This window comes from Octopus bimaculoides, chromosome 19 (genome assembly GCF_001194135.2).
Source record: "Octopus bimaculoides isolate UCB-OBI-ISO-001 chromosome 19, ASM119413v2, whole genome shotgun sequence".
NCBI lineage: Eukaryota > Metazoa > Mollusca > Cephalopoda > Octopoda > Octopodidae > Octopus > Octopus bimaculoides.
The window spans coordinates 26,272,327-26,289,057 of NC_068999.1; the positions used below are offsets into that span (position 1 = coordinate 26,272,327).

At 33.5% G+C, this 16,731-nt stretch overlaps 1 protein-coding gene across 2 annotated transcripts in view; it reads right to left on the reverse strand.

Annotated features, from left to right (window-relative positions):
* LOC106883269 (ATPase family AAA domain-containing protein 2) overlaps window positions 1–16,731 on the reverse strand; it is a 73,781-nt gene that overhangs the window by 2,666 nt on the left and 54,384 nt on the right. For both annotated transcript variants that reach the window (XM_014934211.2, XM_014934212.2), the window contains exons 17-23: window positions 13,431–13,616; window positions 13,200–13,335; window positions 12,294–12,487; window positions 11,748–11,907; window positions 9,778–9,900; window positions 5,556–6,496; window positions 112–208 (exon numbers count right to left, since the gene is read on the reverse strand). In XM_014934211.2, coding sequence (XP_014789697.1) covers window positions 112–208; window positions 5,556–6,496; window positions 9,778–9,900; window positions 11,748–11,907; window positions 12,294–12,487; window positions 13,200–13,335; window positions 13,431–13,616 — 1,837 coding nt within the window. The remainder of the gene's footprint in view (window positions 1–111; window positions 209–5,555; window positions 6,497–9,777; window positions 9,901–11,747; window positions 11,908–12,293; window positions 12,488–13,199; window positions 13,336–13,430; window positions 13,617–16,731) is intronic.

The window sequence follows — 16,731 nt, forward strand, 5'->3', positions numbered from 1 at the left end:
TTGCATCGACCTCACTGTTTCACTGGTACTTAATTTATCTACCCCAAAAGGATGAAAGGCATAGTCAAACTCAGCGGAATTTAAACTGAATAATAATAGAAGATTAAATACCTTCAGTTTCCTGATTTTCAACTGGCAGTGGGCTGATATCAGCAAGTTCTGGTGCAGCACCTTTTTCTTGTTCTGTAGTTTGGGAGTTAGTTGGAGCCTGGCAATTATGATAATAGCATAGATTTTTTAAAGAAAACATAAAAGCAAAGCATAAATACTATTAAATATAGAAATTATTTTCCAGTTGACACAAAATGAAACATCCATTTGTCAGAATGAATTTAGCATTGGTGCTAAATTCAAGGCACAATCCTCAGCTCCCTTCTGTTCATTCAGAGTTTAAGATCAGCTGTCCACAGAAACTCATATACTGATGATCTAGTTCTTATCTGTAAATCTGTAGTAGAACTAGACAAGAAATTCAAATATAAAAACATAGTTCAAAAGCCTTCAATTAAACTTAGCAAAGGCTAAAATATTAGTAAGTAGCAGAGAAAATAGGACCTAACTGCCATCAAGGACACAAAGAAGTTGGAATGCACTGACCCAGTATTTCCAACTTGGAGTTTAGATAAACATCTGGATACTTTAAATACTGTGTAAACTATGGATACAAGCTGTATGGTGGAATCACAAGTAGGTTAACAGCATAGACTTAGTACTTATTATTTGCACCTGCCTCATACGAAGAAATTTTATCAGATGCTTGGAAGGATGTCTATAAGTAGTTGATAGCTTTTGGTACCTAGGTGACCTAAATAGCAATGAGGGAAAGGTGTTCTGAAAACCGAAGTAACAATGGGTTTAGATAAAAAGCTTCCAAGAGCTATTACTTCTGCTAGCAACAAAGGGCTTCTCTTTTAGAGTAAAAGATAGATTGTATGAAGCACAAAATTGTGATGATGCATATCAGGGTTTGAGTCTTGAAAACAGATGATTTGTAGAAAAAGAAAAACAAGGAAGAAATGAAATGGCATGATATATTTCACTGAATGTGTAATATTAGTGTACACAAGCAATGGAGCAAACTGAGCTCAGAGAAAAATTGGGTACAAATTTACAAGACATGACAAAACTGATACCAACAATGTGATGTAATGGAAGATGAAAGTTGTATAAAGAAGTGCCATGTAAAGAGAGAGCCCAAGAAAAACTTGGGATGAAGTTGTAAAGACTGATCTCATAATTGATGAAAGACCACCTATGCAAGTTTGGCAAATTGAGCATTGAAAAATGGAGGCTGTGAGACATGATATATATCATATCAAGTCTATATTAATGTTTCTTTGATACCCACTTATTTATTTCACTATCGTTCATGCTAGCTGTATAACAAGAGATGTCATTGGACCTACTCATATTCATTCTCTGCCTACTACTCTTAACTTCTCATTTTATCTTTCTTGCTCATCTTGGGACCTAAATATAAGGGATTGTATGAGATAGAGAGAGAGACATTGGTCAATAGTCTGAGAAAATATGAAGGGTCTGGCTTTTCTGAGAAGTAGCACATAAAATGCCATTTGATGTTTTGTGTACTTTAAAACCTAATGCTAATGTGTAGAGCTGACAGGCTTTCATTGCATTGAATGAGTACAAAGGTGGGAATGTTAACATGTCAAACTTTCAGGATGACCCCAACCAACATCTAAGAATATATTTTTGCTCTTGCTACTATTTCCAACTTGGAGTTTAGGTCTAGAAGACTGGCAGTATTAAGAAGAGGGATTTGTAATGGATTTAAAGGGAAAATGTGAATTGGAGATCAGCAAGAGCCAATGTCTATAGTGGATGCAAGGCTTCTGTGGAAGCATGCTCAGAAAAAGGCAAAGAGAAAGTGTACTTCTGATATAATTAATATTATTCCTCATTATAAACTTCAAATGTGTGGAAACTTTGGAATGTTTTTTCTTGAATATCTCACCATTGGACTATATTTACTAATGGAAACCATGGAAATTCCACAGAACAGAAAAGAAAGGAAGAATGATTTTCTTTTTATTTTGCTAAGTTATTTCACTTTCAGTTACAATAATGTATTATATGATTTTACAATTTCCCTCTACCCATGCTAGCATGGAAAGCGGACGTTAAACGATGATGATGATGATAAGCACTTTATATTTCTCTCTTTCAACCTCTTCAACAAACTTTTTAACCCTGAAATTACCCTCTTCATTTCTTTAACATTCCTCTCTTTCGCGTCACCTCTCGCTTCCACTAACCACATGAGTGACAGCGTAATTCATTGGCTGGCTATCTGCTCTCTCACATTCCCTCTTCTTCTTCCTCACTCCATCTCCTTCTCTCTAACAAACTAAAGTATAAAGGTGAACGAACATATATATGTGTGTGTGTGTGTGGATCTTTACCCATTGAACTCAACAACTCACTACTTGAATGGACCATAATACCACAAAACTTGACTTAAAAAGGATTTAGATAATGCTATCAGGTGGTGATATTAAGTTAGACATGGCCTGGATCAATCTTTGGTCAAAACATATCTCAGTTATATATATATATATGGATCTTTTCCCTTTGAACGGCAGATCGAGAAATTAATTTTTTGTAACTAAATACTTTCAAACTTCGGACACTGGTAGAATGTGTCATATAAAACATCTTTTACTCTTAGTGTTGTTGAGAAAAGTTTGTATTTTCAAAAACACTTTTCACTATCAACACACCATCATCGCTACAATTTTTAGTAACAAAACTCATTTCATTTCAGTCAAGTTGTTTATATCTACTTTTACTTGCTATCAATGTATCTCTACAGTACAACTACTATCTGCCACCCCCACCTCCTCTCAATGTAACTGCCTCCCCTGTCCATCTCTCTCCACCTGCCTTTCTTTAACCTCACCACCCAGAACATTACCCTCTGCTAAATATTGTATTTGAAACATATCTCTTTCCCTCCCCACCCTATGGCACGTTGTGAACACTTCTCCCTCCCTCTTTTCTCTTGCTCTTTGACTCTCCCTTCAACTAATCACATTTGGCCTTATTATACATCTTTCTCTACTTATCTCTCACTCTTATTCCAATTTTACTCACTCCACCTCTGTAACTAACTAAAGTATAACAAGTGAATAAACAAGCAAATTATTATATAGATTATGATGAGTAGAAAAGCAAAGAAAAGTGTATTTCCACAATTTTGAAATCATGAAGAGAGGCCATTTGTTAGAAATAATACTCTTATTGATTCTGTAATGGGTCAAGGTCTAAATTAAACTAAATGAAAGCACATAACACTTGCAACAGAGTGGACACTGCTAAAGGTATTCAATGGTGAAAAAGATATTAAACCAGCCAATTTATGAAGCCTACCATTCAGTGTTAACAAATTTGTTTTACAAATTTAAGCCTTTTGAAGTTAAAAATATTTAACTATAATTACAAGAAAAGTTATATCATTGCAGAAAGTAACTGAAACAGAAGAAAATGTTATTACTTTAGATATTAATATTATTCAAAGGTTTTTACCTTGACAAAAACAAAACTAAGATCAAGAAAAGAGTTAAGCTTTAATGAACCAATTATTAAAAAACTACTTTGGAGAAAATTAAAAACTGCCAGGATTAATAATCAAAGACCTATAATAGTGGAGACAGAGGATATATTAATTCTTTGGTTGGAAGATTACAACTAGAAGCTAATGCTAGTTGACTCAAAGCTCTGAGCCTTTTTTCTTGATTGAAAGAAAACAAATATTAAAGCATGATTGTGATATTTTATGCTAACAAAGGCTGGTTAAAAGATTTCAAAATTTGAAGTGGAGAAACAACTGGAAAATCATCAAATACAGATGAAGATACTGCAGCTAAATATTCTGCTAAATTAAAGAAAATAATCATGATGACAGATGAAACTGATGCATTCTCAAAGATACAATGAAAAACATTTTCCAGTAAAATGTATGGTAACTTGGTCACACAATATTACTTGGAGAAAGTGCAGAGAGAAACATAAAATTAAAATAGCAATGCTTATTTCCAAATAATAAACTCAAGTGCTTTAAAAGGAAACAAGAAGCAATTTCTTCCAAGTCATTTGGCAATCAAATAAAAAAGGCATAGTTCTCTAGTCTTGTGTGAAAACCAATTCATGTTACATTTCTGTCTGGAAGTTTTGCAACAAAAATAGTTTAAAATTCTAAGTTCTTTAGATTATTGATAATATTCCTAGCCATCCTAACTCATATTTTGTACTAATGTTTAAGGCATAAACATTTTGTACTCATATGCAGGTTGTATTTTTACCACCATATACAACATTGCTGTTATAGCCTATGCCCTAAATATCAACTGTATTCAAGACCTATTATATTCTAAGAACTTTCTCATGGGCAATTAAAGTTACGACTAATAGAAGACACTTATTACTCTCCAAGAACTCTGGGAAAAATTTACAAGCATTTGAAAATAATTAAGAGTCATAGGAAGATAGAAGCCGGTTGTAGGTGAGCAGTTTAATAGCATCTTTTGCATGAATGTACTAATGATTTTAAAAATCCAGTAAATGAAATTATTGATGATATTGCTACCATCAGAGAAGAGTTTGGCCTTGAAATTTTCATAATTTAGTAATATTCAAAAGACTTACATGAAAATGATCTCATTGAACCAACTAAAGGAAAGGAAGCAACTAAAGGAAAGGAATGACTCAGTTAAAGAACTTGATGAATCTTTCAGGATAGAGAGTCAGTCAAACAAGAATTAATGCATAGGGATCTGAATGAGTGTTCATATACTACTGTGAACATTCAGAAGGTTAAAAATAATCAAATTGCTTGCTATCACAAAATGTACGAAGAGAGGAGAAAAAGATACAACTGTTCAATTGGTTCCTGATAAATTTTTCTCTACAAAAAGAAAAAAAGAAAAAATGATTTACAGTAACTACAAATTGTTTTGTTGCTTTTACTATCCAGGGTTTATTACAATTATTTCTAATGATGATTAAATGTAATAAACATGGTTTTGATAAAAACAAATACATGAGGGGAGGTGGTGTAAATTAATGACATTAAAGGGTAACTGTATAATGCAAATAAAATAACTAAAACTAGTCATCTGTTATCTACCTCAGTTTGTATCCATATCACCAGTAATTTTGATTTAGGAAAACTTCATTTTTGTGCATGTGTACATACACACAAAATATATAAATAAATTCACATTAGAGAAGAATATTTAAAAAGGGATTTTCATTTCAGAAGAAATGAACATGTTTTATGAGTATAAATATTTGTGTAAAACATGACACACATATACACACACTCACACATGCATATTATATACACAGACAAATAAATGTATAATATAACTACTAATAACACACACAATAATCTTTTCAAATATCCAACCTATTCAGAGCAAGGACCTGTTTAATTACAATTAATAAAACAACTATTTACTGGCTTATAAGAGAAAAAGAAATAACTTAATATGCCAATAAATCTACTTAAAAATTTAAGAAATTCCACAACTTACATTATCAGTTTTGGCTTGATCCAGACTATCCAAGGATTCTCCATTGCTCTCTATTGCACTCCCAATTCCACTATCAAGACCATTCCTCGTTGTATTGGCAGTGGTGTGTGAGGTAGGCACACTAGTGGAGGTTACAGTTGATGACAGCAAAACTGAGGTTGTCACATTTGATGTACTAGCTGATGACGATGATGATGATGATGACGATGATGACAATAAAGAAGTGTTGGAACCATTGGCAGCGCTATTATTAGTTGTAGTAGTATTGGCAGTGATAGCACTGGATTGTTGCTGTTCGGCCCTCCCAGGAGAAGCTTGATCGTGTCCCCGTGTTCGGTATGGGTAATTTTGCATGGTGGAAGATGATGAAACAGTTGCAGATCCAGAGGTAGCCATTTCTGAATTTGTATGGTTTTTTGAAGTGGATGGGGTTTCATTATTCAATTCACTTGAATGACTCCTACTTTTTGTACACTGTTCTTCTTCTGAACCAGAAACTTCATCATCTCCAGAGTGTCCATTTTTGACATGTCGGCTGCTAGCAGATGAACGCCTTCTTCTTAAGCGTAACTTACGCCCTGGTTTTGATTTATTTACAGGTGAAGATTGGTCAGAATTTTGAAGCTGATCCTCAGAGAAACATTCTACACTTTCTACCTCAGTTGAGGTAACCTGAGATTTAGAGGAGGAATTTGATCGGTATGACTTAGATTTTGATGGGGATTTTGATTGACAAAATATTTTCTCCACAACTTCAAGGGGTGCCTGAGATTCTGCATCCATTCCTCTTACCCTCCGACTGAATCTCGTAGGGTAATCTGAAGGGAGAGCATTTACCTGGCTATTTATGTTAGAGGAAGTAGCAACTGGCTGAGTTACAGGAGGAGTATCTGGTCGTTCTGGTTGAAGTGAGAAAATATTAGTAACCTTATTAACTTCACCTAAATAAATAAGAAAAAAAATACACAATGTATTCATAATGCATGTGTATGTATGTATGTAGACAAATTTCAATTTTAAATATATCTTATTTTGTCTAATGGTCATATTCCACTGTCAAGTTCATTTCATGCACAAGATTATAATCTTGTTCATAAAATGAGTTTGATAATGGTTTTGATAATTATCAAAATTATCAATGGGGATTATATAGTAATATCCACAATTTGATTTCTTTTACCAATATTTCTATAACAGAATAAAAAGAAAGGTCTAACAAAATCATCTTTGACATCACTTGCAACTGAAATTGCAAACTTTATGGGTTAATACTTCACTGCAGTTTAATTGGCAGTTCAACATAAGTCCCTGAAATCATTTACAAGTGGGTGCTGAAAAGTTCCTGGCTTTAAGGGTATTGCAAAAGGGTCGGCTGGAGGCCAAACCTGATGAGTTCTTTTATAGGGCTTAGAAAAGCTGAAGGAATGTGTGTGAATCTGAGAGGGGAATATGTTGAATAAAATCATAATTAACTGATCCTCCTGTATTTTCTTTTACCCAAAGCCAGGAACTTTTCCGTACCCCTCATGTATGTGTTGTAGATCATAGATTAAATTCACATTTATATATGTTATTCTAAATTTCTTCTTGTATAATTTTTCTATGTTAATTTCAAAACTAAAACCAAATATTGAAAATGCTCATCCTTTATAATAGACATCTAATATTCCTATCATTCTTCAGAAAAGTTGTTGACAAGCTTTAGGCACTCAATTTGTAAGCTTAAAAAATATATTGTTTATTTATGTTTCTGATATTTAGATTATCTTAGTTTTAGGATGCCAATATCTAAACTAAATAACCAGACCAACTGACAGAAAAAAAAATTAGTAATGAAACCCAATGAAAGAATATAAAAATACTATAAAAATCAATGTGTTGAGAGATAACAATGATCACCATTTTAGTCTCTGATAAAAAAAACAAAAAACAAAGTCAAGCTGTCAGAAGAGATTTGTAACTAGAGAAGGACCATTTATGTTAACAAAGAAAACAGAATGCAAAAACTTGAAAAGTCAGTTTACTTTTTGAACCCATTCATTACCAAAACCACCCAGCACCACTGGATCTAACAATTTGTATTTAAATCAAATTATTGACATACATCATTACTACCATAGTGATAAAATTTCACAAAGTAAACACATTGCTATGATATGAATTTGATGTTCTTGAAATCAGTTTGGCCTTTCTTTTTTTTCTCTTATTTATAAGCCTTGTGTAATAGTGACTTTGAATATGAATGATTTTCCAAGTAGAAATGGCTGCAACAAAAAAATAAAAAAAAGCATAGCATGTGCTGGACTTTGAAATGAATACTTCAATTTTCATAGTTGATAATAGCGATGCTGAATTGATTCCAGAAACTGAATGAACTGAAAACTTTAATATATTTCCTCTTTCAAATGATTCAGGATGGTTCAAACAGTCTTATAAAGAGACTCATTGCAAAACCCTTCCAAGGAATAATGACATAAGATGAAGAATGCAACTGTTTGGCAACATCTTGCAACAACCAGATCATCAATATGCTATAAAAGTCAAGAGACAGGCATGAACAAGAGAAAGGAAAAGATGGGGAGAACTACAGGACAATTCACTTTTCTTTATACAGAGTCAAGTGTTCCACAATAACATTCATTGGGTGTATTTGCTGAACATCACAAAACTCCACAGGTTTTGGAACACTACAGCTCAATCTTTAGAAACATTTATCTCAAGATGCTATGTGAAGATGGAAAATGACAACACAATATACATTAACATCACCACAAGTGTCCACATACTAGGCTGCATATTGTTGCTATTTTTATTTCTAACCATAAATTTCATCAATAAAAACGCCATTGATGACAATAAATATGGTATCCAGAGCAAAGATCAGCACTGGTGGGTCAATGAAAACTTTGGATTCCATCAATAATGCAAGATCGTCAATTGAGACAGTTTACAGGAAATAATTCAGTGCCAAGGAAAATCAGACCGAGAATGAATGAAGAAATAATGAAGTCAATGGAGGTCAGTCAAGGATCAGTTAACACCCACTCGAATGGTTGAAGAACAGGTTGTCAAAGACACAAGCCAATTTGTGAACCTTGGCAATGTCCTGTGTGACCATGAAAATGCTACAACTAATATCAAATGCAAAATTGGAAAAGTGAGAGAGAGCAGTATTTCATCGATAACAAAGGAGATCTGCTGTAAGCAGCCTGAGCAGCTTATGTCAGTGCTAGAAGAAAAACGACCATCTATGGTTTCAAGACAAAAAGTGTTCTTCCATCAGGATAATGCTCGGTCACATACAGCAAGGATGACATTCTAAAGGCTGAAGCAGTGTGAATGGGAAATGAAGCCTCACCCACCATATTCTCTGGACATTACCTCATCTGATTATCATTTATTCCGCAATCTTTAAAATCACTTGGACGGAGAAAATATGAATCCTGTAGACACGGTCAGAACAGTACTGGAGGAAAATTTTTTGTCATAGACAAGTGAATTTTGGAAGAGGGCCCTTGCAAGTCTACCAGATAGATGGAAGAGCATTGTAGAAAATGAAGGAGAGTATATTTTAGATTGAAAAAGAACTTTGTCTATCTTAATTTTGAAAAATAAATGAAGTATAAAAAAACCACATTATTTATGGGATGACCCAATATTAGTTAATTCCTATGTAAGAGAGAGAAATTCATTTCTTTATTTTCTTCAAACATTTTGATATATTGTAGTCAGTAACATGGGCTATTTTAGGTATACATATAACTTGTTTATACACTCTAAAGTTTTCTACATTTCATTGATTTTACCAATAATCTGAGTGGTTTTGAGACAAAAATTCAGTTCATGTAAGAAACTTCTGTTGCATTCCAAACACCACTTTAATACATTACTTAAGAAAAATTTAATTGTTTTATGAAACCAGTCAAAATTTATCATTAATTTAATTGAAATAGAAATAAAGTAATGAAGGGGTAAACAAGAACATTAACACATCAGCTATTATTCAAATCAAACATTGTTTGGTTTAATATCTTTATCACTTTGGCAGAAAGGTTCTATACATATTTATAATAGAATGGAAAATGGATATCATGAGATTCACTTTTATTCTAAATGAAGTAGAAGTGTCAACTAGGCTTCAAATGAAAATTGAAACTGCATCACTACTTTATAGTCAAGCACTTACATTCTGCTCATAGATAAATAATTAGAAAACACTTGCCTCTTCTCTTTCTGGAGTTAACAATATCTTGGCACATTTTAGCAAATTCTGGATTAAGTTCAGAATTCACCACAGCATACGCCATATCTTTCAGGGCACAAACTCGGTGACGAATAGCCTTTCCTAGATAAAACATATATGGAATTTCAGTATAATATAAAATATATTTTTATCAGAGTGACTGCAGAATAAGAATTTAGTGATGTTTATTTTGTAGTATATGAAATAATTCAGAAGGGTATGCAAACATTTTAGAATGTAAGAAAAATGAAATTTAACACATTAAATGTTGTTAATTCACTTTACAGCATAGTGATAATTTATATTAGATTTTTTGTATTTTAAATCAACTTTTAAATGAGAAACATTTAAAAAAAAACACCCAAAATTCTTTGAAAGTAACATCATGCACATAAATTTCTCTAATTATATATCAAAAAAGTGGGGACAGCAAAGTGCAACATACATCTCAAGTGGGTTTTGTCTGCTATTTTATGACATGCAAGGTTGGTTATTATTTGCATAACAGGGAAAAGTGTACGTATTTGGAGCTTCATATATTGTATTTATTGGAGGACACTGATAAGGTGAAATGCATGATTGCATAATATTTCTACTACTGTTATGAGAAGGTAACTTCTTTGAAATGCATGCATCCATGAATCTAGGTGGAGGACACTTGGAACTAAGTTTGTTTATACCTTTTTGTTTACAGGGATAATTTTTCTCCATGGCAAGATGCAATGAATGGCCTTCTTACAGGTTTGAAGGTCTCAAGCATATTTGAACTGATAAAAACAGTTTGATTTGAGCCCCTGCAACTTAAAGAAACCTAGCTCATCAGGCTCAGTTAACCAATTGTTGAGTGTTGCTTTCTTTCGTCCACTCACCTGTAGCCTTTTACTTGCTGGAGCATCACCTTAACAAATTTTTAATTGAATGAATCAACACCAGTACTTATTTTTGTACAGCTTGTACTTATTCTATTGAACGGCTAAGTTATGAGGGCATAAACACACTAACACTACTTGTTAAGAGGTGGTAGGCGTACAAACAGACACAAAAACACACACAGGCGTGTGCAGTGGGCTTCTTTTAGTTTCTGTCAACCAAATCCACTCAAAGGGCTTTGGTCAGCCCGGGGGTACAATAGAAGACACTTGCCCAAAGTGCCATGCAATGGGACTGAACTTGGAACCATGTGGTGGGGAAGCAAGAGTCTTACCACACAGCCAGGCCTGTCCATATATATATATATATATATATATATATATATATATATATATATATATGAATAAATGGCACATGCCAGTTGTTTTCTCAACAATGTGAAAGGAGCAGCATAGCTCACCAACAGTCAGTACATGTAGTTGTCTCAACTGGCATTATTCATTTCTAATATTCTGTGAAAATATGTGGCCATGCAAGCTTTTTTCTTTTATAGATTTCAGTATATCATGTCATTCTACATTATGTGTAACTTGGTTTATATGCACTCCAGTTCAGTTGAAAAGGCAATAATAAGCACATTTCTTCTACACTACAATGCTGTTATTTATCTTCAATGAATATTAGCTAGTAATTTATTTTATATGGTAATATTCAAACAAACTTCCATCACAGACCTAAGTAAAATCTTTTCTGTTGCAAAGGCCTAAGCAAAAGTGTTACAATTGTTATAAGAACCCAATCTAAATTCACAATTATTAAAACACATAGTGAATGTGTACTCTTGTTTGTTTTTGTATCTTTGTTTGTTTGTTTTTTTTGTCATAAGAGGGCATCCAGTTTCAGAAAAGCTACCCAATCCTGCAAACATGGAAAAACAGATGCAACATGATCATGAGAGTGATAAAATAGATTCTAAACATTTCAAAATGAGTTAATAAAACCAAATATATTGAAACTCTATAAAACAAAAATCCTTCATAAAAAATTAATTTAAGAATAAAAATCTTATCAGAACCCACCTGTACTATCACTGTCTGGATTATATTCCAAAGCATTGCGCCATATTAAGTCAATATCATCCAAAAACTCTTGAGCAGTCGGATACATTTCATTGTCAATTTTTTTAAGCATTGAATTCAAATCCATTGGTTCCTTCACAATATCATAATAATCTGGAACCTATAACATTATTTCTAGAAGAATTAGCATGTATTGGATATAAAAAGACAAAGACAGCAGTCAAAAAAAAAACAATTTCAAAGTTAATAAATAGAGACATTTCCTGAGTTGATACAACTTGAAAACTTTCTATTCATATAATATGGTTCTGTTAAACAATGCGTTACATGCTAATATCCATTCTTGTGGTTGATTTAATGCTCACCACATCTACAAAGTTCTAAAATAAAAAAAATTTCACCACAATGAAGTAGAGAAGCAAAATCCAAAAGAAGACATTCAATAGAAAATAGTTGACTGCAGGAAACATTTTTTTAAACATTAAATTCGAAATACAAACAAAATGAACTCAAAAATTTTTCAGAAAATATAACAAAACCACTTACATCCTCAATATCAACTGGTCGCATAAAGATAGCAAATTTGCGACATTTAGCAAGCTTATTCCATATATCTCTTAAGAAGAGTCTTAGCTCTCTTAGAGTTGCTTCTTCATGGCTTTTAAGTTTTGCCAATTCAGTTTCTGTTAGTTTGCGAGGAACAGGGGGTGGTGCACGTGGTAATTCTTCTAAGACTCGAGCTGAAATAAATGGACAATTGAATGAAGATAAAATCATGTGAGTGGATATTTAAAAAAAGAAGAAATAAACAACTCATTCTATGGAAATAGTAAAAGAAACAGTTTGAATTTTAAATTCCATCCCCTCAAAAATGTGACATATTCTTAATAGTGAATATGAAGGACTAAATCCTTTATATTGTACACAAAGAAGCAAATTTGCAAGATCAGGTATCCACATACAATTATAGAAGATGAATGAGAAAATAGTGATGACTGATGCACTATTTAGTAACACAAAAATGTTGAACATTTTCAATCAAGCTGTTTTGTTCCAGCAAGAGATTTACAAATGGGTACTCTTCTTATGCTCAATGAATTGTTAAATAAGAGTCAAAACAAACAAAACTAGGTATTTTCTCTAATTAAAATAAAGCAGTCTCATGTATTAAAATAAGGTGGTCTTGTCTATTTAAATAAAGTAATATTATTAACTTAAATATGGTGGTATTCTTTATTAAAATTATAAGATGGCTAATTTATCATCTTATTTTTATATACACCATAATATAATGCAATATAAAGGGATTTAATATACAGTATGTCTGTATAGTACATTTTATCATGCCTGTATAATCAATATTAGCTACATGCTTAAAATTAAATGATTATAAATACATAAATAGTAATGATGTATCAGAAATTAGTGAATCTACAATAAAGTGGAACATACTTCTTTGCCTTTTATTGACTGGTGGTTTGACAGCTTGATTCAGCAACAAATCTGAAAAGAATTCTCGCCGTTCTTGTTCTGTTGGATTACTCATATGCATAACCTCAGCTGCTAGATCATCAAACAGTTCTTTCAACTGAAAAAGAAAGTAATAACCTAGTTTTATATTTTATTGATACACAATAAATATATTTATTTCATGCATATTTCAAAATAGGAAAAGTAACTCACATCATCATCAAGAAAATCATAAGGAACTTCACTGGTGGCTAAAAGTAGGATTGGTAAACAAGGATCTAAATCATCGACCATTGTTAAAAACGTAGCTTTCAATGTTTCACTCGAAACACTCCACAAATAATTGATGTGTGGAAAATACAATATACTAGGGCTTGTTCTCTTGGCTTCACAGAATATCTGTTAAACAAAATCAATAAATAGCATATTAAAAGCAAAACCCAAGAACAAAAGATTATACTTTATAAATTTAAATATTAAGTACAGACAATAAATTATTTCCATATAACAAAAGGAATTTCAAAAAGGAAAAAATTAGTATTTTACTTGGCAATCTTCAAGGGTTATATTATTATAAAAATACACTTATTTGTACATAAAATATATATGATCAGAGTGAGATTGTGTATATTAAGTAGACAAATGTGAGGTAACGGAACTGATTATAATTCACTGCTTAATATAATAATATAAATTTATAAGATAGCTTTAGATTTTCATAAATTTGTTATAGGAGTAAATGGAAAATAAAATGTTCATACTTAAAATATTTTCAATTGCTAAGATTTAGAATACATGGAGTATAACAGCTCCAGAACAAAGGTTAAAAAGTTGTTCACAAAAAGGTTTGTGTGCATGTGAGAAAGTGTATATTTAGAAGAAGTGAATCAAAATTCTTGATGACAAAGTTTCTCCTAGAAAACTAACTGATACAAAATTTTCTCTTGAGAAAGTAAGTTTCCATAATAAACTGATCACAAGCAATACACCAAAATGACAGATGCTTATCAGATAATAATTTATGCAGCGTGTTGTCTATGAGTTATGTTCTGGGGTGCTGGCCCCAGTGGATGCAAATTTTCGAATGGCAACAAATTCTAAGTTACTGAATAAGCAAAAAATAACTTGCACAAAAGATAGCACAGTTTTGTATTGATACTTATACTCTGCCATGAATGTCCTCCTTTCTCTAGTTCCTTTTGTGTTGATCTACGCCACGAGTTCTTAGGCCTACCCCTCTTTCTATATCCATCCGGATTCCACTGTAAAGCACTTTTCGCTACATTTGGTGTGTCCTTTCTAATTGTGCTACCAATCCGCTTCCACTTTTTCTTAAATATTTGTTCCCTAATCGAAACTTGATTCGTTCTTTGCCATAGCTCCATATTGCTTATGTGTTCGGGCCATCTAATTTTAAGTATACTATGCAAGCATCTGTTGATGAATGATTGTATTTGCTTATTTGACTTAACTGTTGTTCGCCATGTCTCAGCCCCATACAATAACATAACACCCCTTTTACGTCAGTGTTAAAAAATTTTATTTTGTTCTTTATTGAAATTACACTTGTGCTCCATACTTTTTTTAACAGGTGAAAAGCGGTCCTTGCCTTACTTATTCTTGTCTTAACATCTTCGTCGGTGCCGCCTGAGAACGTTATCTTACTACCTAAATATACCAGGCAGTATATGCTAAAATTTAAAAATCAGAATAAGTTCTATAAGAAGAAAATTCTATCAGGACCTTCAAAGAAGAATTGAAAAGTATGTTGGAAGACTGGAGGCATAGAAATGGGGAATGCAGTGGTGTTGGAAGGATGGAGAAACAATGAGAATAATGGCAAGATGTGGAGGAAGAGATCATAAGATACAGTAACAAAACAAAAGGGCAATAATGAGTTTTTAAATAAAACATAAAATAGGTGAGCTGAAAAGGCTCATTAGCTGACTATAAAGGAGAGCATGCATTAATTTCAACTCTTCTTATTAATAACTACATAGTTTCTTTACAGGTAAACTGATATCTGACTGTTCAAAAAAGACTTCAAAAGTAGCTGGTAGCAACTTCTCTTAAAAATGGGCAAAATTTGGCATTGTGGTTTTATCAAAACTTGGCAAAAGTGGTCTTATCAAGTACCGGCAGAAAAAGGTTTAGCCCCCAAGAACATTCGTGCTGATATGCTTGCTACATTAGGGGATGACACTCCAGCTTTATCAACAGTGCAAAAGTGGGAAGCTAAATTTAAGAGAAGGGAGAGTCTTGAAGATGACACAAGGTCTGGACAATCTGCAATTACCACATGCTGATGGATGACAGGCGATTGACCATAAATCAAATAGCAAATGCTGCTAGTATATCCTAGTTGAGAATATTCTGCACAATGAACTAAGCATAACGAAGGTTTCTTCTCAGTGGGTGCCACATCTGACACCTGATAAAAAGCACAGCAAGCTGATTATATCACAGGAAATTCTGACATTGAGTCAGATCCAGCTGGTTTCCTAACTCAGGATGAGTGTTGGCTTCATCACTTTGAGCCAGAGGGACAATCCATGTAGTGGAAACACCCCTCCTCATCTCCTCCAAAGGTCACGGTTGTGTGGTCTGCAGGTGATGCCCTGAGTCTTTTGGGATGCAAAAGGCATTGTGTTTATTGACTATGTTCAAAAAGGCCACACCAACAATGGAGACGAGTATGCGAACTTGCTAAAGCAGCTACGAAAGGCTATCAAGACTAAATACCCAGAAAAATTTATAAAAGGGGTCTTGTTTCATTAGGGCAATGCTCCAGCACACAAGACCTTGGCCTCAATGGCTACTGTGCATGGCTTTGAACTAGTTGATCACCCTCTCTGGCCTGACCCCACATGACTATCATCTGTTTCCCAACATGAAAAACCACTTCGCTGAGGACGAGTATTGCAGTGATGATGACGTCATATCTGCTGTTGATGACATTTTTGACCAACAGGATGAAAGCTTTTTCACCAATGGGATCCAGGTGCTGCAACACCGATGGAAGGAGTTTGTGGACTGCAAGGGGGACTATGTTGAATAATAAACCTCACTTGGTCACATTCCATAACAGTACCTTGGCCAGCCTATGAACTTTTCAGCCGACACCCATGTGTGTGTGTGAGTGAAAGAGAGAGAGCATACATATACATGCACACACACACGAGTGTACACACAAACCATGAAATATAGGAGAAGTTTCAGGTGTGGAAGCAAGGACTAGAATAGAAGGGCCTTAGAGTCAACCTAGTCCTAATAAGTAGGAAGGTAGACAAGACACAAACCCCTTCAGGTAGATGGCCCTGCTCGATCTGCAGAAAAGGCATAGGTAGAAACTCCATAAGATGTACCCAGTGTAAGCTATGGACACATAAGAGGTGCAGCAATATCAAAGGAAGGCTAACTAGCAAGATAGTTTTTGTATGTGGCAGATGCTCAAGAGCAATAAACACTGAGAATGTGCGGAAAACAACCTTTGCCACATTCCAGGGAGAAAAAC